At 37.1% G+C, this 25,826-nt stretch overlaps 1 protein-coding gene across 5 annotated transcripts in view; it reads right to left on the bottom strand.

The window, feature by feature from the left end:
* The window catches only part of LOC112142367 (apoptosis-stimulating of p53 protein 1), a 62,136-nt gene that overhangs the window by 34,179 nt on the left and 2,131 nt on the right, over positions 1 to 25,826 (bottom strand). The window contains exons 1-3 of one of the 5 annotated variants that reach the window (XM_036209852.1): positions 17,028 to 17,470; positions 11,943 to 12,090; positions 4,102 to 4,209 (exon numbers count right to left, since the gene is read on the bottom strand). The exons of 1 other annotated variant lie outside the window; for it this stretch is intronic. In XM_036209852.1, the coding sequence (XP_036065745.1) occupies positions 4,102 to 4,209; positions 11,943 to 12,090; positions 17,028 to 17,144 (373 nt within the window). In that variant the 5' untranslated portion in view covers positions 17,145 to 17,470. Of the gene's footprint in view, positions 1 to 4,101; positions 4,210 to 11,942; positions 12,091 to 17,027; positions 17,471 to 25,826 lie in introns of those variants that run through there. 3 more of the 5 variants (XM_024265691.2, XM_024265681.2, XM_036209853.1) reach the window with 3 other exon arrangements.

The raw sequence follows: 25,826 nt of genomic DNA, 5'->3' as shown, positions 1-25,826 counted from the left end.
TCCACTTCCTTTTCCTTTCAATGTCAATAAAGATTTAGTAAAATAGACATTTTCTTTCTCGACATTAGTATAGGTCAATTGCAAGCTACTTTATTTAACTTTCTTTTAACTGTTTTAATTGTTTTACTTTATAAAGAGAGTTAATGTAGAATAATGGTTGGTCATAAGTGAAAACCAGCAAAATGTATTAGTGTTTTAAATACCTTTTTAAAATATTATATACATAAATATACATATTTATAAATATATATATATATATATTTATATATACATATATAAAATTTGTGTACTGTGTGTTGTAGTACAGCTAACTGTATTTTGTATTATATCTTCACTTGAGAATATTATGCTTGGGACATAAATTTCACTTTTTTGGTGGAATTGTCCACACAGTACACAGTACACTAAGTACAATGAAGTCACTGATTTTACAGCAGAATTCCAGTGAGTCATCATTTTTTCACTTCCCGACAGAAAAATTATCTTTGTGAAAAACATCCAACTTTATGAGTTTAGCTCCTAAAGGCTAAATCCTTTAGGTTCCACAAAACAAAAACAAAAAAAAAACGTAAAAAAAAGGAACTCTTTCTGTTTAGAAAAAGATATTAATAAATAAACTGCATCCACTGCTTTATAGCGAAAAACACTTTTCATAGATAAATATAATAAGTCTTACTGAAAATCCTCAAAGAAACATCTCATTCAACACTTAGTCAGAATGATGCGACTACAAACCTTAGTTACTGTCCAACCACCCTTCATACCCCACATTCCTACCTCCCGTGGCCTGCTTGGTCAGAGTCCAAACACCCAATTTGTCATGAATACTGAACATGACTATTTCAGGGGGGAGGGACCATTATTACAAATTCACACAAAAACTCTGATAGAAGCTTCAGACTATGTTTTATACAAGAAGAGATCTTACAAAAACATGTACGGTCTCCTTTTAGTTGATTTTTGCTTGATTTGAAAAATATCTGGTAAGAAAAACTTCTAAAAAGTTGCATAGTTAAACATTAAGTGGTCAAATAGTTGGCTGTTAAAAAGGGGATGCAGGGTTTAACTTGATCCTGTTACAGGAAATCATTTTCTGTGTTTTCCTTTGGAGAAAAAAAGGCAAATCTCTTTTTATTATATCTGCACTCGGTGGGATTTTACATCATAATCTCTCTATGTAATCTATAAATAGCATCATTCCTGTTAAATCTATCCAGACCAGACAGGTTCAATCTCACTTAATCCTCCCCATCTCTAAGTTTCACCCACAGTCAGTCAGTAAAGCAAAGCAGAGCGCTTTAAATTTCATTTCAAACCAGCAGCGTGCTGCAGTGCCATTCATCTGAGCAGGAATTTAAATACTTCGGTCCAGATGGCAGTTGTAACTGGGAAGCTCTGTAATTTCTGGCTTGATTCTTTGAGGTTTAATCTCTTAAATTTATTTTTTTATATGCCCTTTTGAGTTAATTAGTTTTGCTGTTTCTTTATCTATTAATTAGTCTATTCATAGGTTCAATTCTTTCATGTCTTCTCTCGTGGTGTTCAATGGAATGGAGCTCCTGTAGTTCCAAGAAGTATACAAAGTGTACAAAGTATAAAGTGTACAACCAAATAAAATAATTACTTTTTGGAACCATCATATAAAAATTTCAACAAAATCAACTGCATAATTTTATGGTAATGCTCAGTGTGCTTCAACATACAGAATTTGTGGACAAAAGAAATTATCACGTGTTCATTGTTAAAAAAAATGCTATCTTTTTTTATTAATATTTGTGCAAACAATTTATTCATCCTAAATACAAAAGTTTATTTTTCTCCGCAATTTAGTGGTCATGTTTGCGAAATGTAAATAATCTGTTTTTTAGGGGTCTGTGTTAGCAAGAGTTGGGCGATACGATACGTATTGAAATACGTGTCTCACGATTGGATGTGTATCACGATATATCCCGAGACTGTAGAAGAACAATTTTTTAAGAGTATGACTAAGAAAAAACTTTATCTCAATGTATTAAAGGGTGTTTTATTGCAATAAAATTATAAAATTATTGTTATTTCACGATTACAACGTTAAGCACGTCAACTGTCTCATATTGGCTACAAGGTGTTTTGCCCAAGCAAATTCATGGTGGTTTTCTTTTGGTAAATTAAGAAATGTTGTTCTTAAAGGGAACAATCAATATTTCCACAACATAATATTTTCAGAATGATAAAAAACATAGAATTAATTAATGAAATATCGTGATACATCCCAGAATCGATTTTTCCCTAGACCCCTGGTGTTTTAAAGACTATTGGGGCTTTACATGATTTTGCCAATACTAAAGCCTCAGTCATATGAACCCGTATAGGAGGTTAACCCAGTAATGTTGTAGAGAGGAGTGACTGCATCCTAAAAGTGTGTCTTGTAGTTCTGTTGAGGCTGGTACAGCCACCTCAAGAAATGTCATTACCATTACCAACGTACCATTGTTGTGGTACGTCAGGTGATACATGCAGGTGATACATACTGTAGGTGCACTTAGGATACCCAAATTATCTAACAGTCAGGGTGCATGCAAGGAGCATGCGGTTATCATGTAAGCAGCACTAACCCTGCGCAGAGTTTGAGATGTGAAAAAAAAAGAAAATTCCATAAGACATGCCTCACCTATTTACCCTTACTTCCTTGCATGTTATTTAATTGCTCGCTACAACATGTTGCCCGCAGCATGCCCATAGAAAAAACGTGTATGAACAAGTGGTCTACGAACTTACTTTTTCCATTTAATTTGCCCACTTTTTGCCAGCAAACAACCCATATCCATCTGTTAGGGTAGCTTTGACTAAGAATGAAGTTGTTTTTTTTCCAAAATATGTTAAATTTTCTTATTTCAGTTTCCATCATCTGTTTTCCTTCTTCTGTGACCTGGTTCTCCACAACCCTTATTTCCAGACAATTACTTCAGGAATCAAACCTTTGTGATTAATCTGGAAACATTTAAGATCATTTGAGGTGGGCGTGACCCAGTTAGCCACCCAAATTAGAGCTGCTTGATCATTGAAGTTTGAAGTTCAAAGCCACAGAGGGAGCAAGGTGTTAATGAGTCTTAGGAGGCGGTGATTCATTAGCGTTGTTATTCTCGGGTCTATAGAGAAAATCAAACTCCTTCAAGAGGCTGTTTAAAGACATAAAGAGAGGAGGCGAACACAAGCTGGAAGCCAGAGAGGGGGGAGTCTGGCATCCACAGAAGGCTGCATTAACTAGGCTGTTCCTTAAAAGCGCGGGTGAGGATTCTCTTTGTGATCTACTGATGGTTCAAAAGCACATGTGTAGGACAGAAGCAAAGAGGGGGGATGCTTCTCCTGTCTGCTGTTGGAGACCAAATGAGCGGCTGCTCTTTTCATCTCACTCCAGATCTAACCCCCCTCCCTGCTCATAAACGCATTACAGGCCTGCAGGCAGAAGATCTGGGACTGATCTAAAAATGTGTTTCAAGTCAGCGAAACCTTGACTTAGAGCGAGAAAAGGTGCTGCAAAACTTCATAAAAAAAATAAAGAAACCACAAACAAAAAGAATCTTTAATGTCAATCCAGGTTAATTGTTTTGCGATATTGCTCCAAGTACTTACAAATATAATGAGATTCTAATGAATGATAATTATGTTTTTAATGGTTCCAGAATGAAAGTTAAATACTCTGACATCAGGAGTGGCTGTTTCTTTCCTACAGTGATACACAATCAGAGCTGTGCTGCACAAATTCAATATGCTTATTGATTCTTTACTTTTCCAATGAGGATATATTTGTGGGTTTTATTTGCAACATTAAGCAATTGGAACAGCTCTTCCCAGCTGGAAATCATTTGACATCGCTGTCCTTGTCACTCAATGCCAGCTCTGTCCCATTATGTAACTCTAATCATCTTATCTGGCTAATGACTGACTTAGTCACTGACCTAACTCCAAAACCTCACTCACACCACCAATACTGGGTTGCCACTCTTACTACGTTCTCCCTTAGAGCAAGTCTTAAAACAAATAAAAATAATTTGTTTAATTGTTGATGTTTTTTTAGTTGGCCTTTCACTGAACCGGGTTTCTTTGGTGTTTTGATTGTACCTTGAGGCCAGGGGGGGCAGTGTCTGAGGTAGAAGCTGACCTCGGGCCTCCTGGCTCCCCACCGCTGAAGAAGGTCCAACAATAACAGCTCCGGAGGAAGAGCTCGCTCTGGAAAACATGCAAGATGAAGAAATGTTGAAAAAGGGATGTGACGAAAGGATAAACATAAATACAAAGAACGAGGAATTTCTTACATAGTTAATTGTACCTCACCCAGAGGGAGCGAAAAGCGCTCTGTCACATACTGTATTTATCCTTATAGTATATGAGATGCCGCCCAAAACACTAAACATGCTCTTCAAAATACTTTAACTCTTTAGCTACATGCACAGTGGGCATTTGATGTCCATTCTTTAGCCCATGATGTTAACACTGGACAAGCACAGACAGAGGGGCTTTGTCTTCTTTTTTTTCTGTTTACAGTGTTCCGCCACGTATTTGTGTTTCTTATTTAAGTATTCACAGATTTTTTTTTAGGCAAATGACTTGTGGTTTGTCACAAAAACTCAGACAACTAAAGACACTTGTATGAAACTTTCATGTCCAAAGTAGTGGGATTTTCCAGGAGGGGAGCAGAGATAAAGCGCACACCGGCCCACTAGCTACACACACAGGTGCACACACACAATGAGCTAAAGGTTGGCCCCACCAGTTCTTGAATCGCTACCAACTGAATAATGTCTGCCTGCATGAAGAAATGGCATCAGCTGATTCAGAAGCGGCTCGAAAATATCCTGATAATTGTGGAGGATAATTATCATCCGAAGCAGGTTTATAAGGATGAATCTGTTCTCTTGTGAAAGAAGATGTGTGGGTGAGAGGGAGACATAGGGTTCTCCATATTCGCAGATGTCTCCGGTCCCTAACTCCCATGAATCAAATAGGGGGGGTTACTGTACCAGTACATGCCCATCATCTAAGGATGGAAGAGGATTGGTGCAAAATGTCAAAGTTGTGTAAATCTTGCAAACTGAGTACCAACAGGAAACGGTTTGTTTCATTGCTATCATCCTTGGAATGGCGGACATAGATCAACATCTTGTCAGGAGAGTGGCTTTGTTTTTTGTTTTTTTTGTTTTTTTAAATAAATGCTGACATTGTCAGTCTCGCGCTGTGTCTGGGTTCACCACATAAGCCAGCAATGCCAGAGTTTGGTGAGTTTCCGAGTCTCTGATTAGTCAAAATTCAACCTGGCTTAGCTACTAATGCCTGTTCACATTTTGTATGTACAGTATAGAGCCCGAAAACGGTCGTAAAAACTATGCTTGAGAATGAGAATACGGTAGCCTGAAGCACGTTGACATTGGAAGTGGACGCTTGATCGCACGTTGCTGAGTGCAGTATGTACGTAGCTTTTACCTCTTTACACAGTTTCCACAATTCTAAAGAAGTAAAAAGCAGATTTGCTAAAAACTGCTACTAATGTAAAACTACTTTTCTCCATGTCAGAATCAGATTAACGTTTATTGCAGAAGCACTTTACTAGTGTGAAGTGTTGTAGATCAATGCAAACTCCCTTTCTCTGCTTCTGAATCCTTATGAAAATTGCGTAAACAGTTAAAGAGTTACAGGAAATAAAATGACATCTTCACTGACGATTTTAAGGGTAATCCCATTAGACCACGTCATTCTGATTTATTTCAAATGGTTTAAACACATGTCTTGTCTTGTGTTATGAATCTGTCTTTAAAACCATTTGATTGAGTCATCTGATCAGGGCTCACTTCCTACTCAATAATACTCATGATTTAATTTTAACAAAGCCGCAATTGTGACCTCAGGAAGGGAGTTGGACACAAAACACGAGCTCAGTTACAAAAGCAGAAAATTAATGTCTCTTTAAAAAGGACTTGACTTTAAATACAGTGAATATTGTAATCATAGACGTGTTTTTTTTTTTTTTTTATATAACTTGCTTACTATTGAAAAACTTGGCTTGTTGCTGACAGTGAAGCTAAAAGGAATGGGGGCTTTCCTCTCTTTCCTCTTTCTGTCCCTCCTACTTTTTTAAGGAAGTGGAACTTTAAGGGAAAAATAACTAAACTGACATTAAAACTCAGCTGAACTCTTCTCTTTGGCCCTTCCTCTTTTCTTTTCACACAGACATACAAAACACACACATGGACGGATGATCTCTGACAGCAGCCGTACAGTTTTGAACAGGAAAAACGGAAGCCTGAAGAGGGAGGGGGATGTTTGCGGGAGTTTTTCCGCCCAACTCAAAAACGTGCGAAATAAGGTCGATACAACCAGTCAAAGTGAACTGAGAGGTTTGTTAAGTCCAAATATGGATCCATCCACGTGACAGTCACTCACCCCTACTTCATACTACAGAATTATACAATCACACTGTTGATTTTAAAAAATCAATGAGCTCCCAGCAGTTGACAACTAAGAGGCACAGCAATAGACATCAAATCGTTTAAAACTGCTCTTGTAAACCGTTTTCATTTTTACATTTATGGTATAAAACCGGTGTTGCTCCTTCTTATGTATTTATTTTTTTAGAGCTGTCAGGCGATTAAATTTTTTAATCGCGATTAATCGCATTTTGTCCTGCGTTAACTCGCGATTAATCGCAAATTAAAATGTGGCCTTTTTTTAAGGAAAAAAAATGTGCTTCGTGGAATTTAGCAGTTCTACCTTAATTATGAAAACAAGAATGGCAAAATTAATTGTTTTCATCAGAAATACTTTATTTTGTAGCATTGTATTGAGATAAACTTTCTTAACAATAAAAGGCTGTAACATAAAATGCCTAACAAAAGCCCAAATGCAAGTGAAGGGCATTTTAAATTCAAAACTTCAATTAACGTTCAGTAAAATAAAATAAAAAAACATCAAAAATAAAATTTCCAGAACACTTTCATGTTCATTTTTTGTCAGGACCAAATCTTTTCCTCCTCTGCTGAATTGCAGTAATAAATGAAATAGAGATTTATCATTTCCTATTAACTTTTGTTTTTTTAAATCATTAAAGACTGAGAAAAGCAGGATACACAGTGGATAGTTTGACAGTCTGTTACTGCCGCCGCGTTCTCTGGCTGCAGCTCGATGCAGCGACGTGTCCAGCGGAGCTCACGCCATGAATATGCCGGCAGACAGACCGCTATGCTGGGGCTGGATCACGCTTAAACCTCCAGAACATTTAAAACGTCCCCCGGTGAGCTTGCTGTTCGGAACGTCGGGGGTCCGCAGCTCTCAGGACGCGGCGCCGGACTCGAGCCGGTACCACCAGACGTGGTGCTGGACGCGAACCGGAGCCGGGTTAGGGTGCAGGAGCTCTCCAGGTCCTGGCGCCAGCCTGTTTTAGCTCGCAGCTCGGTGGTTGGAGACCCACCCGTGATCGAGTGAGAGCAGCCGGTAAGTTAAAGGGGGGACCCCCGCGCGCGCGGTATGGAAAGGCACGTATGAGAAAATCCGCGATTAATGCGTCAAAAAAATTGTCGGCGTCAAGCACACGTCGGATTAACGCGTTTTTAACGCGACAAATCTGACAGCCCTATATTTTTTTATTAACTTGACAACCATTGAGAACCTGGGTCATTATAAACTTCAGAGAAGGCTACCGCTTGATTCAGTAAAAAAAAAATAATAATAAAAAAAGCACAATCACAAAACATGTTTAACTCATTTATTTGATTTTTTTTACTCAAATGGGTGATGATTTTTCAAAACAAGACAGCTAAAAGAACAATGCCCTTTTATTTTTGAATAACACATCTTGAATAGGTTGTTTTCTGCACAATAGGCTGTATTATTAACTGATTTACATGTTCTACGCTCTCATTCTCATTATTTCTAACTAAAATCCACATTGAAAGTGCCAACATGAACAGGTTTTATAAAGTAAATAAATAAAAAAAAAGCACAAATGCCTCCTGCAACCATAACCTTTTGAATAATTTATCATTTCAATTAGCAAAAATTGAACTAATCAAGCTGGCAGGGTGAAAAGTACAAAAGTTTGCAAGAAGATTGAAGCATAGATTCTAATCTTAAAGTCCCCCTATGATATTTTTTTTTATTTAAAAAAACGTTCCCAGTAGTGTTTTAATTATGATTATGACATTTTTAACCAAAACCCCACAACCTAAATGTCTTAAAAAGCCATTTTTTATGTTGATCTGAAGCCTCTGTTTCCAAAATCTCCTCTAAGGGGGCGTGGCTTTTGGAGCTGAGCTGAGCAGCTCCGCCCCTGAACCCCCTGTCTGATTACGATAGCTCTGTCTCTCGCTAGCGTAAATCTTCGTTGCTGCTACATAAAAATGTGCAATAAAATCGGTAATGTCCAGCCGTATCGTTTTGAGCCGGATGTCAGCTTGTACGAGGAAGGACCGAACTTCTTCCAAAAATCTGATTCTTTCTCCTTCCAGTTCACCAAAGACTCTTTTAGCTAATTAACAATGTTTATTGACGTTGCTGTGATCAATATATTCAATCTATTGGTTTCTTAGAGCAGAGTTCTTGATAAAATAATGAAAGCTAACTTCAAAATGCTCTTTCATTGATTTATAATCCTTTCCAACTGCGGTCAAATGAGTCGCCGTTCACATTTCCGTGGTCACATCAAGAAGCTCCGTGGAGTCTGGTGGAGATTTTCCAGCGTTCTCAGTCCTGCTACCGTAAGTATTGGATGAAACTCACACCAAAAATCCAGTGATGCTGATTTGACCACAGAAATGTGAACGGCGGCTCATTTGACTGCAGTCAATGTGAAGATACCATCTTCTCTTCTCCAGAACCTGAACTAGACACACTAGGAACGGATGAGGGTTTAGTGCATGTGCAGCAGAGCTGTTGATGGAAAGAAGATCATTCATTCAAACAGAGCCTGTCTGCAACAATTTGATTGACAGCGATTAAAAAGTAAAAACGCAAAAACAAAATGATTTCTTATTACATTTGATCTCTTTCATAAGAAAATGCCTCACATAAATGTTAAAAACTCAAAAAACTTGATTTTCATTGGAAGGGCACTTTTAAATAGAAAAGATGATAAATCTTTTGAGTATTTAAAATCCACTATTGGTTTAGGCTCACTGAAATATTCTGACAAGGACAATCTGTTTACACTGTCCGCTGCTTCCAATGATTTCCATTGTTCCAGGCTGAGTTCTACAGTTTTTTTTCTTTTCCCGGATTGATTAAGCAATACCCGTATCTCCTGGCTGCATCGTCCCTATTTGTCCCACACAAGCGGTTGTTGCTCTATCAAAAAAATAAAAATAAAAATAACATACACTGCCGTCACATTCGTTTTGTTGTTTGATTTAGTGATATTTATGTCAGCCCTTCCAGCAATAATGACGACACTAAAAAGATGCTGTGCCATGTTTAAATAAGGAACCAATTGAAGTTGCTTGATCACCAGTATATCATTGACACAACACACTAGCTCTTTAATATTTAATGGTATGAGTCTTACACAACCTTAAATGCTTCATCCTAATACTGTAAGTTTACTTTGAAATGTGTTGCACAAGTTTTAAAACACATTCTGATGTTTTATTTTATTATTTAGTTCACTTTTATAGAAGTTTACATTGTATCTTTACATTCTTGTGTGTAAACTTTATTTAAACCACCTCTCTCAGTCTAAACACACACACAAAAATCTCTGCTGTCCACAGTGGTTAGACACAAACACACAATAACAGAGGCCGAGCCTTTGAGGCACGGTGTCTCATCACACTGAAACAATCTGACACACAACATGTACAAGCGTTTATTGTGTGCTGTTTTATATTGTTGCCCTCTGGGACACACCCGTAACCTCTCAGTCACACTTGCACACACACACACAAACACTGTGCTGTTTATTGCTTTGACAGCTATGCTTGACTGAAAACGGGCCAAGCCTTGATGGAGGTAGTAGCTCTCAGAGTGCGAGGGAAATGGACTGGTCCACTGGAGCTGGTATTGTCCCGATCATAAAGAGTTCCTCGCTGCTGTATTGATTTCCTAAAACTGGAGCTCCACTGTAAGCCTCAGAACAAGTGATTTAGGCCAGTTCACAATGTGATAATCCTGTCACATAATACCAGATTATATAGTAATTATTTACACCCCCTGATCCTCAAAAGACAAGAGCGTCAGTAGTATCTGTGTTAGCGCAGATATAGTCCAGATCAGCCTCAGTAATTCTGATAATAATCTAGCTATTTTATAAACATTTCTTTTTTGCAATGTTGTTAAACAACTTAGTAAAAGCCTTTAGTTAAATGGTTCCTTTATTTTGGACTGCATCAAAAAGCATCAACATTAACAATATTGCTTTTTACTAATCAGCATTGTTCATGGTTGAAAATTTAACTCTGCTTTGAAGGAACAGAGCTAACCAAATGAGCTCTGACTCTTTATTTTTTTTATCTTACTCCAGATCTTTTCCAGCTGCACAGATCTTCTGACATAAAACATGAGAATAGACTTTACAAAAAAAAAGGGGGGGGGTGGCACACCTGTTTACTGTCACAGAGACTAATGAAAAACCGATGTACCACGAGAGCACTACTTTAGAAAGATGCTATCACAAAACTGAAACCTGAAATACTTCAAGAGTTATGATGAATTTAGGCACAATGAACTTTGTTAAAAATCTATACTTAGATATATTTCAAGGTTATGGTTAAAACATCATCATATATCAGCTTTTTTGTCATAGACATTCCAACAGTAGTTTAGTGACAAACTTTTAAACATTTAAGAAGGCCTTGTGATTTTATCATGGCAGTCGTTTTTGTTTTTCATGAAAATACAATCTCAATTGATTCTAGAAATTAGTCTGCATGCACAGAAGAAAATATAGAATTTAGTTGCAATCAGTTTATATATAAATTGCATACAAATGTTTTTTATTACTCAGTGGTCTGCTATATATTTAGTGTGCAATAGCTATACCGCTGTCTTACTCCATGCTTAGATGATTTTTTTTCCAGACAAATTTTGCATGCTTTTCATACTTGTCCTTTTCAAACTGTTTTTTCTCAGTTTGTATGGAAATCTGTATCATCTTAATTCTCCATAACTTGCTAATCGAGTTTTTTTTTAGATTACAGGATTACTCCAAGAACACACCTGAGCACAATTATCTTAATTGGACAAGAACTAATGTTGACAAAATTAACTTCCTTTAATTTAACCTATTTTCTTAATCTTTTTTCATAGATTACAAAATAACAAAGCCCTTAAAGATGGGTTTAGTTTTTAAAAATCAGCAGCAGAAAATATTGACTTTGCTTTAGGTCAGAGGTGGGTAAACTTTTTGATTCCTGGCCCACAAAGGGTTTAAAAAATGGACAGAAGAGCCACACCAGAAGCAGTTGCTAGGAGTGTTTTGGTAATCCACCACTTAAGAGGAAGAAATAGCAAGGAATCTGGATGAAAACATGTTTGAATCTTTATTGAAATCTGATAAAATAGAACATTTTGGAGTATTTATTGTGGCTTTTATTCTAATTTTACTGCCAATTGTGTCAATGAGTTGATGTCTTTGAGGGGAAAATGCAATTTAGAGAAATGTTGCGTTCATGGGGTGTTTGAATGATTGGAAAAATGATTGTCCTACTTAGAAATCAGACATTTATGCAGGAAAAACAACAAATCTTCCAACACCAGAATAACTTTCTGAACCTAAACAAAGGTCTGTGTATGGGGAGACACCAGAAGTACAAGGAAAAAACATTGTTAAAGATTATCAATATAATTTATTCCAGTTTTGCAGGCCAGATTTAATAGTTGAAGAGACATGTGCCATTTAAAATTTGTTCAGCATGCAAATGAAATCATGAATGTCTAAGATGATTCCTGAGCATTTCTGATAAACCAGAGAATGGACTCACCTTGTCCATTCCAGACCTCGGCCAGGTGACAATCCCCCTCACCAGCCTCCTTGCAGTACTCCACCACATCAACCACTCTTGTTGCTGGAGTAACTGGGACCTCAGTTAACATCTGCTGGGTGTCATTGAGATAGACTGTCAGGATCACCTAAAACCACAAAAAAACGGAATGTTATAATTCATTTAAATTCAGAGAAGTGGGGAAATATATGGACTTCAGATATTTTTGTAATCTCTCTAAAACATGAATCAGTGCACATCATCAGCTCAAAATATGGCGAAAAACAAACATTTTGTGGTCTATAAAGCAGGTTTAAGCTTTTTTTGTAAAACCTCACATCACTATAAAAAATAAACAGTGATGACCTTTTTTTTGTTTTTTTTTTACCTTGAACCAGCTTTTTACGAAACATTTCTCAAGAGGCAAATTCCTTCCCTGATAAAATCACTTTGTTGTGATATCAAACAGCAGTCCATCTGCACAGTGTTTGAACAGTGGGATTGTTTTACACATCTAGCCCACACTCAGAACAAAAATAAAATCTATATTCAGGAAAATACATGAAATCGTATTAAAATGAATCACTTCGCATCAGAGATTTGTCGCAGATTGCGATACCCCTCTCTCTAATACATCTGTCTGTCACCAAAATCAGATGCAAAGACAAAAAAGAAACAATGATAAGTGAACGGAATTTCAACATCTAGGATTTCATTGGTCTGCCTTGATAGAAAACCAACATCACTGCCCTATAATAGGATTATAGAGATGTTTTTTTTCCAGCTGAACCAGTTCTGAACCAGATGATAACTCAGAAAAGGAAAACAAAGATTTACATGGATCTAGTGTATTTTTTCTATTACTGTTTAAAAACTGGCATTTTAATATATATTAAATGGTTTGTAGCACCAAAAAAGTTTTTGTATTTTATGGTCTAGCTTATCACGCATTGCTTACAGTGAGGATCAAAAGGTTGGGCACCCCAGGTAAAATGTTACATTATTGTGTATAAAGAAGCCAAGGAAAGATGGAAAATGCTCTAAAGGAATCACATTACATTTGTGACATTTTTTAATATGTCAAAAAATTACTTTATTTCCATGATATCTTCAGCGTGTCCTGTGAAACGACAGGAGCTAACGGGGCTAGCAACTGTTGCTAAGGACTTTTCTGATGACCAGATCCAGCGACAATAACAAATCCAAAGTTTTAAACATAAAGCAAGATGAAACATCACAAAGCAAATACAAACCTATGGAAGAAGCGTGGACATGCAGAAAATTTTATCTAGAAGACACTGAACTTTCATATTAAGGCAGGGGCTGCAAAATATTGACTTGGCGTCGCATATGGCCCGCGGGCCGCCAGTTTGAGACTCCTGCTCTGCACCAATAATAGTGATACATTTTAACTATAATGCAACCAAATTAACAAATTCACCTTTTTTATTTTTAAACCAACCACTCAGAGTTGTTAGAAACAAAGACATTTACATTAAAAAGTTAATATCAGGCTGTACACATGGTCATTTTTGTGCAAAATTTGGCTTTATGGTACAAGAACCAATGAGAAATTGCTCCCTTCTGAGTCCAGTCTCAACGGTCTATTGAGAAACTGCAACATTTGTTTGTTCCTAGTTTGTGTTTGATTCAGGAGCAGAATGTGAGAGGTTGGTTTTATCATAACAATTTGAGGCAATTTTAATTACTATTGAACCCAATTTGTAATTTGTGACAACGGGCGTAAAAAAATAATTACAGATTAGAATTTATAACTTGTAAATCAGAGTATCATTCATTGTAATAGCTTGGATTAAATACTGCATTTTCCTCTTAGCTGTATCTATAAAGTAAAATGTAATTTATTATCAGTGATCAGTGGACTAATGATCCCATAAGAACTGTTTTGGCACAATCCTACAGCCATGTTATCCCAAGTGCCAATATGAGTGATGTCATGTTAGATCATCTGTCAGCAGTTGAAAGATAAATTTAGGGTAATCTGGGATAGGAACTCACACACACACGCACACGCACACACAAGTACACGCAAACACACAAAATGCACTTTTAATCTCAACTCAGTTTTTTTCCTTTCCCCCTCTCTCTTGTTTACACACAAAGAAACACAAATTGCCCCGTGTTCGCATACTGTAGGACGTGCACACATGTACACACACAGGGACAAACTATATCCCGTCCACTAATCCACAGCGTTCCGCACACCTGTCCCAGATCATATCACGTAATCTCTGGATGCAGCCACACTGAGAAGGGTTGCATTTCCAAAGCTCTGCTTAGACAAACAGACAAGAACATATCAACACAAACATGCACAAAAACCCTACAACCCTGAAAACACAGCGGGGGGGGTCAAGCTACTCTGTAGATTACTTAAAGTCAGCTAATCATAGCTTCACTGTGGCTACACTTCTCCAAAGAGACAACCTCAGATCATAATACTACCCCCACCAGCTGCCGGTCAGACTGTAGGAATGATGGGTCCATTTTTTTCAAACTATATATTTATTTTACCCCAACAAATCAAAATTTTCATGAAAAATATTCAGAAAATTTTCTTATATTTACAAGGAATGCAAAAAGTTATTATTTTAAAGAGGGCTTTGCTCACAATTTGAATAACCCCAAAAATTTGGGGATCATTTTGATTGTATCCTTAATAAATCTAAGCAAAAAAATATTAATCCCATTGTCGTGAATAATGAAACCTTTTCTGATTCGTCCATAATCTCGGACTTATGGAATCACCATTTTACCTCTATCAGTAGTAGTGTTAATTCTAATTACGTGACTGGAGCCCTTTAAAACTAACAGCTCTCTGGTCCCCTTTTCTCTTTCTCTAAAATTTTTCTAACTGATGTTTATAATGCTTTGATGGATCTGAAAAAAAATTTAGTTCTGGTCCTGATGGTCTAGACCCCAAATTTCTCAAAATTGCTGCTCATGTTTTAATGTTTCCTTTAGCTGATTTATTTAATTAGTCGCTAAATACAGCTACATTACGATTCATCTGGAAGACAGCTAGAGTCACTCCTCTGCTTAAAGGAAGTGATTCTACTGATTTACATAATTACCGCCCAATTTCTAATATCTGTGCTGTAGCTAAGATATTTGAAAAGATTATCTACCATCAGATTAATGATTGCCTAAATGCATCCAATATTTTATCTCCTGTGCAGTCTGGATTCCACTCTGGCTTTTCTACCACCACTGCCCTTCTTAAATTTACGAATGATGTGTTCTCCTCGTTTGATCACAATCAATATGTTGGCTCCATATTTTTGGACTTATCTAAAGTCTTCGATCTTGTGGATCATTATTTGCTTTTAGATAAATTGTACACATTAGGTTTTGACTCTAATGCAATTCTTTGGTTTAGTTCATATCTGCATAATAGATCCCAGTATGTTCTTCTTAATGGTATTCAGTCGGATAAATGCATTCTTGAAAAAGGTGTACCACAAGGGTCCACTCTTGGTCCCCTTTCGTTTACTATTTTTATTAATGATCTTCCAAATGTCATCTCCAATTGCTCTGTAAACATCTATGCCGATGATACTGTTATTTACAGCTCTGATTCAGATTTTTCTGTTGTTGAAAAACAATTACAGTTAGATTTTAATTCAATACAAATGTGGCTTCATGAGAATCAACTTAGTTTAAATATGAAAAAATCTGGTTCTCTGCTTTTTGGTACACCTCATAAACTGCAAGATGCACCTCCTCTGCAAATTCTATTCAGTGATGGGTCAATAATGCACAACGCTGACTCTATTAAGTATCTTGGTCTTTGGTTGGACCCAAATTTAAAGTTTAAACTCCATGTTAATAATATTCTTAGTAAAACCTATTCAATCTTAGGTCCACTATTTCGTTCTTCTAATTGTTTTACTTTTGACGCCAGGAATAGAATTATAACCCAACTTGTTTTACCTATTATTGATTATGGAGATTCTGTCTATCAAAACACCTATCAGTCATATCTAAAACCTCTGAATACTCTTTTCCATACACTATGTAGATTCATCCTTAAATGTCCTTATCAAACTCATCACTGTGTTCTATTTGACAAACTCCACTGGCTGCACCCTTTTAAGAGACGTGAACTTCACTGGACTCAAATCATTTTAAATGTATTCACTTTCATGGCCCACAAAATCTTAAGCAATATTTGAGTTAAAATAATAATTTTGACGTCTGCATTGATCAGTGAAATGGGACGATAGCTGGAAGGACTTTTAAGTGTTTTTTTAGGCAAAAACTGGCTGCAATTCCAAGAAAAAGTCTCTCTTGTGTTTTAAAATGTGTTGTGTTTCAATAGATCCACCTATATAAAATGTAAAATGTCTGTAAAGCCCCCTGTATTAAATGCAGACCAAAGCATAAAAAAACAAAGATTTTGAATTGTTGTCTAGAAAAACTATACAAAATCAACTGTTGTGAGACGGAAATTCTTATGCCCTTTGCTTTCATTGTTGATTATTTAGACAAAGTTGATAAAGTCAGAAAAAACATTTTAATTTGTCTTGTAATGTTAAGCTGATAAAAAGAAATGACAGGAATGACGGTTTGTTTGTGTGATCGAAAAGCTAAGGAAAAAACTATCTTGCCCTCTTTCATTCAAACACACATGTGCACATACACACACACAGCAGACTCAGTTGTGGTTCTTAAAATGCTTCTGGTGCTCAATGGAGAGACTATTTTAAGAAGAGGGAGGAAGTGATACAGTCAGGATTGAGACTGTAAGCAGGCTGAGGTGACAAACACCCCTGTGTTTTTTTACATGTTAGAACACAACAAATCAAAGCTTACTTTGCTTGGACATTTCAACTCAATCTTTTGGTGCAGAACAAGCAGAGAGGAAACCTTCTAAACTGTCTGAACTTTCTGATGAGTTTTGTGAACTAGTTTTTCAAACAGAAGTTTGGTGAAGTGCTAAATAAAACTCAAATGAACGTGAGTCCTAATAAAATCCTACAAACTTGTTCCACCCTCACACTTTTCAAAAGTGTCCGTAAAGCAGCATCAAAGGAAAGAACCATGTCTGGATCCCACACTCACCCATGCTTTACTTTTCCAACTGTTGAGTTTCTTCTTTGATTTCCTGCGATCTCTCAGCTTGAGGTTTTTAGACAGCACCGCCAGGCGCTCCAACACCAGCCCCAAAAAGCGCCTCATCGGGGATGCATTAAGCTAACAGCAGAGCACGTGCGCGAGGGCGCCGGCCACTTGTATGAACTAAAGCATCCTTTCTGGTTTGAAAGTGGGGAAAGTGGCCACTTTGCAGGTGAGGGCGTCTCGAATGCTGTCCGAGGCGTGAACTACAAATATAAAAGCGTGTCAGGGAGGTGGGGGGAAAGGAGCGCGGGGGAGTCAACTTTCAGTGAATGAGAGGAGGAGGAGGAGGAGAACGGGTGAGAAAGGGAGGATGACAGCTGATAAGAGAGGGTGAATAACTCTGGGTGTTATCGGGAGGAGACAGTCAGACTGAGCTCACTCCAACTTTTAAAACAAAGTTTCTCCTTTGATAGATGAAGATGTTTCCGGTATGAGTGTCTAGATAATTCTACAAGGGTGTCTGATGAAAGGATTCTCAACTTCTTCTATGTCACAATATTTTCAGAACTCCGAATTTGTTTGCCAAATAACCAGTTTTAAAGCTAAATAGTCATGCAAGAGCCACAATCTAAATTTTGTATGATCTAATGACTGTACATGAGAACTAGACTGAATGACCCCTCCCCCTCTGTGTTCCAAACAGGAAGTACCCGTTGGTTTCATTAAGCCAAAATTCCGTAGTCTATTGAGGAATAAACAGCTAGGGGATGCTTATGTTGTGCCTGCCGGTTGTTGACTGAATTTAAGAACTGGCCTTAGTAAGTGTGACATCAGCATCAAGCATGACTTTATTTTCAGATGAAACAAAATGAAGTCAATTCAGTCACCATTTTTTTGTGATATGGACGCCATGTTGGAACCAAAAACCAGCAGAGATTGGTCTGAGTTGGTCACTTCTATGGCGACCACTCACATCAATCACGAGCTAGCTCGATGGAAGGCCACACCCCTACCACTTGAACGCAAGCCTGCCAGTCTGTCTAACGTTTCAAAGGTGAAACCTGAAACCACAAACTTTTAATGCATCTGATTGGCCGGTTTATAACTTTAATAACTTGAAGAAAAAATATCATGAAAAAAAATAGTATTAGCAAGATTAAAAAAGGTTATTCTGACAGCTACACTGACTAAGTAATAGATGTTTATTTCTTAATAAAAGTTTATGAGATTTTGGCTTCTTGGACTCAGCAGGTACTTCCTGTTTGAAACACAAGGGAGGAGGGGGTCACTCAGTCCAGTTCTCATATACGTTCAATGGCTGGCCCTCATGTCAAGCATTCGAAACGTTTGACTGACAGGTTTTGGACCAATCAGTGATGTTTCCTGGCTCTAACATGGCGGCATCTGCATTGCGAAAAAACTGTGATTGAGGCTATGTCCGAGTTCCTTCCCTAATCCCGAACTACTAAATACTACTAAAGCAACTAAAGCAATGCTAACTACTTTTTTTCTTTAATTGGCAAATATGACGTCAACAATATGAGCATTTTATAATAACTATGTGTGGATCTGCTGAGTTCTGATGATGAAAACGTTAATGGTTTATTAAAAAAAAATAATTTAAACTGACTTGTTTTCGCAAAAAATGTCTGTATTGACTTCATTTTTTTTGAGCCAGAAAAAAGACATTTTCTACAGGTGACGTCACACTCACTTAGTCCAGTTCTCATATGCATTCTGTGGTGTGAATACATACTAACAGAGCAAAAAAATTTGGATTTAAGAAGCTAAAATGTGGCTGGTAATCTCAGTTTAACAGAGAGCCAAGCAGATGAAAAACTGACACTGCAAACAAACTTGAATTCATTTTTGTTGTTTTTGGTTTGCAAAGGATAAATTTCCCATCTGCTTCATTTTCTCTGCCTTTTTATTTCCATTTCCAGACGGATCTGTGCAGAGAGTTTCAAAGTGTGAGGCGGCTGTTGCAAGGAGAAGGCTCAGTGTAGAGCTGGAGACATATTACATTATTTATCAGAAGTTCAGACGCGTTTGGAGCGAGCAAACGCTTTGCTATAAAGGAATTTGACTTTTTTCCCAGTAGTAAGTAATAAATACTGTAAGGCTGAATATTTATGTGTTTAGTGTAGTGTGGATGCAATAAGAAGAAATGGGAGTTTATCATTTCTCAATGACTGAGTGTGTGTGGGAAGAAGTAGTAAATTATCAAAATGTTACAAAATAGAGTTATTTTTGAACTTTTTCAAATTATTATCAATGGAAGGCTTTCTGTTAGAGTCTATTTAACTAGAAAAGTTATTTTAAAAGAAGAAAAAACATTATCCAAATATTGTATATTAAAATGCAACATTTAGCCTTTTTTTAAGTCACATGTTTTTAATTAAAATGCAATGACGAAAGGAAACACACTAAAGTCCAACAGCTCTGAGATTTATAAAACTGATGATAACTTCATGAATCTTTTCCCTTTAAAAAAGGATGATACTTGAATGAGTCTGACATTGCTTCCCTGGTGTGTGGCTGAGCCTTCTAGGTCTCAGTATCTCAGACTTCTAACTCTTTTTTTAGCCCCACGTCCAGCAGAGCTGGAGCCACTCAGGTCACAGAGGGTCATCTCTGATGTCTTCACTGACAGAATCACTAGAGTTTGCAAACGCAAACACATCCTGACAATAGAAAAGCACTGTTAATAGTGTTTTAGAACTATTTAAATATGTTGATGAGACCTCCGCAGTAAACCCATTCTAATCATCTTTTAATGTTCTTTTCTTCTTTATTTAGTCAGAACTTAGAACATTTCACAGCTAATCAGAACGATGAATAATCCTGAAAGGAAAACAGACAAAAAGTGAACAGCAGTAATCATCAGCAGGAACATCATCTAAAAATGGACACTTCCGAATTGTTCGTACTGAGATGAGGAGCGAGTCTGACCGGCAGCAGCAGCGGCGGGGCAAAAGCTGCAGGGCAGAGATTAGAGAGGCTGCACTGATCCACCGCAGCATGACTGCCCTGGTGCACAGAGAGGACACAGAAAGCACGCTGCACCCCTCACACACACACATACAGAGGGTCACATGCTGGTTACATGTGCTCAAATACACAAACGCCCGCAATTTCTACAGCTTCTATTGACTCAGGAAGAAGATAAATGGATAGCTGGGATGGAATAAATATCAATTTTCTAATTTCTTCTGCCTACATAAATGAACCTGTAGTATCATATGAACATTACCCTTCTGTCCTGACAGGGGGATTATCACAGTATACGATATATATTTATCTATAGATTGTAGTTATTAGCAGCTGCACTAACATCTAATTAAAACCAGACAAAGGGTGTTTTAAGATCCCTGAGTTTATAATAAACCAAGGAAACGTATTTGTCTTCATACAGGTTCTGTTTCACAGAGCCACAACCCTTTTTAAAAGTGTAAAATGACTGATCCAGACTAGCTATAAGCTAGCGGGAGAGTATGTAAACAGATGGGTGATGGGAAGTGGGGCGGGGATGCTCCACGCCAACAGTCCCAACCTACTCAGAGGTGAATTTCTAATGAATTCCAGCCGCTCTGCAGAAACTTTATCCTAGAAAACAACACATTTTTAAAAATTTTGTCAGAAAACTGCATAATCATAATTGAAAGACCACTTGGAATAATTTCACAACAGATCAAAAGATGATTTGAGTGGGTCTTGAATGAGACAAATTCTGGATCAAAGTAACCCGGAATGTGCATATTTTGGGAACTTTTTTTAATCAATACAACAACCTCTACAATAACCTCTACACTTCTACTTTACTTTGTGTTTATTTTGCTTTACCAAATTTTAAAATATAAATTACAGTAAATATTAAGAAAGGTCCATTTTAGATTAATGACAATTTAATCATTCCAGTTTCTGATTAAGAAAAGGTTTTAGTCCTTATTTGTCCTTCAAAATACACTGCTTGCTTATTTAGCATATAATTTGATTGTAATATTTGTAGTTTTATTAGAGATTTTATTTTTTAGTATAAGAAAAAATGGCAGCAGGGGTTTCTACAAAAAAAAAGGTAATTTTAGCAAATCTATTAAAAACGTATTCACAGTTATGTGTTTACATCACAATAAAAATAGTTTTGAAAAAATTATAAAAACATGGTGGTACATTTTTTAAGGCATTTCAAGTACTCAACATGAGCTAAATACAACTCATTCACAAAGCAACAAGATGTCCAATTAGACATGTGCTATAATGGCTTTTACAAAACTTAAACTGAAGTGATAAGCAACATCTCTGCTAAAAGCACCAACATCCTCCGTATGTTATCAGAGGTGTGACTAACTTTAAGTCATAGAAAGACTATTGTTTTCTCTTCAGCTACAGAAGTATCTGTGACTGTCATGTTTGTGATAACTCTGTGTGCAATAAATGGCGCTTTGTTCTGAGACAGAATGTTTTCTTCTAAGCTCTCCAGAGGAACAGAATTGAACTTCTTCCAACCAGAAACAATGGAGCCAGAAAACAGAGGCAATCTTTGGAAATCTCTGGAAAGACACACACACACACACAAATTTGTATAGTTTCCATTTAAACCCAAATTTCTAACTGAACGTCCATCCATCAATGTCAAGCAAAACAATCCTTATCATGGCTTTTCCTGAGGTACAACAAAGGTGAACAAGCACATAAGTCAACTAAGTGAAGGATCTCCTGTTACTTGGATGCTGTAGCAGTCAGGAAGGTTGCGAAATCAGAAAAGTTTTGATTTTTCATTTTGTTCTAACTCATAGAAGTCTGATTTTGTGGCGGATAAATATAACAAAATAAAATGATAAAACTGTCACAAAGACTAGTATTTTCAATATTTTTTTTTTTTTTTGCTTTCAAACCAATTATCTACTGAAATAAATCTGCCTTATGCTAGACTGGCTGCATTGCACAACCAAATGTCACTTTTGGCTTTGTGTGCTTACTATTTTCTGTTTGTCATTCCAAATAAAGATGGATTGCGTTGAGTTCTGAGTGTGGATGTGTTTGCACTCGCTCCACCATCCTTAATAGGAGAACGTCCTCCAGGTAGTGAAATAGTTTTCGGTCTTTGCCCTCCATCTCACTTGTGCTTTTTCTACACTTTGCTCTTACAGAAATTTGCTCAACACTTGATTTCTTGAAAGGCTTGATTAAAGTTTGAAGGACCGGCGCAGTGCAAAGGTCTGACAGCAGCTCGATTTGAGCAACGTGGAACGAATCGGGCACCCAAGCCAAAATTTAAATATCTGAAGTTTGACAGGGCACTGCGTCGCATGTGCCAATCAGGAACTAAGCTTCGGACACGTGACATTTTCAGTGTTTTTGCCTCCTGCTGTGGAGCGCACTTGGGCCTCATCAAAACATTAACAAAAAGAAAGGTAAAAAGGTCCCGTTATTTTATTTTTTGAGACAGTGAACCTTCAAGCTCAGCCACAGGGACACAGAAACCCCATGGAAGCGGCTGTCATACAGACACAGCTCCCTGTACTGGGAAAATCTTTTAATAATAATCATATAAACTCAAACATGGAGACATGATTACCAATGTTTTTGTAGAATTCTTCACAATAAATAAACCTTCTATGTCTTCTTTACATTGTAATCGAGACATCCACAGACATGGTTCATGCACGCAAATTTGTCGCGCGAATTGCGTTCGGTGTGAATGCACCTTAAGTGTCAGGACTCACTCAGCCATGTCCTTCTCCGACCACCAGAGGGACCCCTTTCCTGAGTACTAATCATCTTCTGGACCTTCCTTACTACAACTCCCATCAGCCACCGCTTCAGTCTTCTCCATGCACAGCTGATCGTGTTTACCCGTCAGTGTTTACCCGTCAGTTTGAGCAGTTTTTCCCTAGTTTGATTCTCCGTGTTTTTGACCCACCCCTGTATATTCGTTCCTCTGCCTCGCCTCTGTGTTTTGACCAATGCCTGCCTTTTTGGCGCTGTCTATGTCTTGCCCTTGCTCTGTTCCATTACACCATTTGCACATAGATCCTAATGTGTGAGCCTCTTTGTCACATTAAGACACATTTTTCCTGCCTATTTATACAATGTCCAAAAGGTTAAGGTTTGAAGAGGTCATTTGTCTATATACATATTACATCGATCCATCCATTTTCAAATGTTCTTTTTTTTTTTAATTGATGGAGATTGAAAATAAACCCCCTTGGTGTGTAATGGTAAAAGGTTTGAAGTCTGTTATAATAAGAAAACTTTATAAACACACTTTTTAAATTGTCTTTTGATCTTTTACTGTGCCAGAATTTAAATGAAAATACCTCAAAATTAGGCTTTTCACAGCAATCATTAGGTTAAGTTAAAAATAGAATATTTAGATCAATTAATAAAAACTCATAAACTAAATTTAAAAAAATCGAATGACGACGCAAAATTTTTTTGCTCATTTTTTTTGTCCTTATTTGTTAGAAGCAGTTGCCATCCGGCACTGAAGACTGAAGTCATGAACCTAGAATGTCAATATTGAGTGTTGGAAAGAAAAGCAATGACAGCTGTACGGCTGACACTCTACTTATATGCGTCATCCGCTCGGCGTTGCAGAGGAAGCAAGCAGATGGTGTCATGTTCAGTTTTACATTTGCCGGAGCAACGAATTGGGTTATTCTAGACCAGTGTTAAACTCGAATTTTAGGAGGAAAACCTTCAAAGGCAAACCCACAAAAAAAAATACTTCAGGAGTTGATCCAGGCTCTCTGGAGGCAGAACAAAAATAACACTTTCACAATGACTGAACGTTTTAAAGCTTTCCAAGTGTTGGTGAAAGTTAAAACTCCCATGTGTGCTTTGGATCACCAAATCGAAAAAAAAAAAAATCAAGGATTCAGGAGGGGTCAAGGATCAAGGTAGCAGTCCCCTCTGGGTTTTGTGTTTCTCCCTCTGTCCTTTCTTTATCGCTCTCTTTGGAGTAAACACGTCCCTATATCTTCTGTGTTTTGTCTGTAGCTGACAGCAGCTAAACCCAGCCACAAAGAGGTGTAGTGTTGAATGAATTTGTGTGTGAGAGAGACACAGAGAGAGAACAATCCAGAGAAATGGCTACTGAATGGGAAAAGACTGCAGAGAATCAGCAATTCTGACCTTTATCCTAAACACCACAACTTTAAATTCTGTTGTGGACGTTTTGTCATGAGATCCGTCGAATGACTTGGCTGAACCCTAACATGACTAGGGCTACTGAAATTCTTATCACATGAAACCTGACGGTAAACGCCAATGGAATTTTTCCCAGAGAAAGTCAATCAAGGCTAAATGAAAAGGCTCTGTTCACATCTGTTCACAATCTATCTAATCACAGGTGCTTTTAAGAAAGACACAAAACCGGACAAACCAAGAAGCATTTAACAATCTATAGGAGCCAGGCCAAACACAATAGACACTGAATCTAGAAAGGGTAGAGGAATAATCCCACCGATAAAAGTGGGAAGGCAGTCATAATTAGATTATAGATGAAAATTAATCTGCTAATCTGTCAAAGGCCTAATAATTTAGATTTTTTTATTTTGGTCTGTTATACATACTATTATATTTTACATCAACTTAAAAATTTTCATAGAAATACTGTTATTGACTCACAAAAGCGAGTTGTTAACGTTAATTGCCATGTGTCAAAGTCAAGGCCCAGGGGCAAGATCTAGCCCACCGGGCAATTATGTCTGGCCCTCCAGATCATTTTATTGTATTGTTATTAATGGAACGATGTTGTCTTGTGCTTATTTCTAATTTGTAAAATTTTGACAAAATATATTTTTTCGGAGAGTAAAATATTGAAAGTTATTTAAGGTTTAAGTTGATTTATTCTGGAATAACATTCTTGCCTGTTTTTATTCATAGTAATGTTAAAAAGTTACATTTTTAAAGTTTTAAAAATGTTGTTTTAGTGTGTTCAATAAACGTTTATCCTGTTCGGCCCACAAGTGTTTTGGATTTTGGCCCCCTGTGCCATTGAGTTTGACACCCCGGCATTAGGTATTCAAGACAAATAAATCGGTTTAAATGAGAAGATAATAACGATAATAATTGTTGTACGCAGTTGCAAGTAAAACTGCAGAAAATTATGACCCGATGGTGGTATTTCTTAGTTTGTGTATGTTCTTTGGTAAATAATGTGCATAGAGTTTTGATTAATATCACAGAATAGCGTAAGACCGAGTTGCCAGATCGTGTTTAAAAGCCAGTTTAAAATATAGAAATTTACCAAACATCATACATACAAGGAAGATAATGTTTTTGGTTGTGAACGTATGAAAATATTTACCACTCTAAAATAATAATATTTACCACTTTAAAATGTTCCTACTACAAATACATGCACATTAAAGTCACTGCAGATACTTCTGCTTGGCTACAAACAGAATACAAGTCCAGAAGGTTTGTAATAACAACATTTCTAGTAGACATCACAGAAAAGTCGGTTTGTAAGTTTCAAGTAAAATACCTCTTTATCAGAGATGATTAGGAACAACAACCTTAAAATTATATATACTTAATTATTCATACCTTAAAAACAAACGTTCTCTTTCTCTACGGTCAAACCGCTTCAACATTTTCGCACCAAGCCTCTTACAACTGTGAGTATATGCGCTAGGATCGGGTAGTGATAGTCCAGTGTGTATGCTAAAAGTGCATTCAAGAATCTGCATTTGTGAACATGCATCACATCTGTACACTGCATGTACAGATAAATGCACACATATCAAACTGGCCTATCTCTCTGTGTAGTTTCTAGTGTCATAAGAAACTACA

This window comes from Oryzias melastigma, linkage group LG22, assembly GCF_002922805.2.
Source record: "Oryzias melastigma strain HK-1 linkage group LG22, ASM292280v2, whole genome shotgun sequence".
In the NCBI taxonomy this organism is placed as follows: Eukaryota; Metazoa; Chordata; class Actinopteri; order Beloniformes; family Adrianichthyidae; genus Oryzias; species Oryzias melastigma.
The sequence above is the reverse complement of the archived record's forward strand: the minus strand, read 5'-3'. Positions and strand labels throughout refer to the sequence as shown.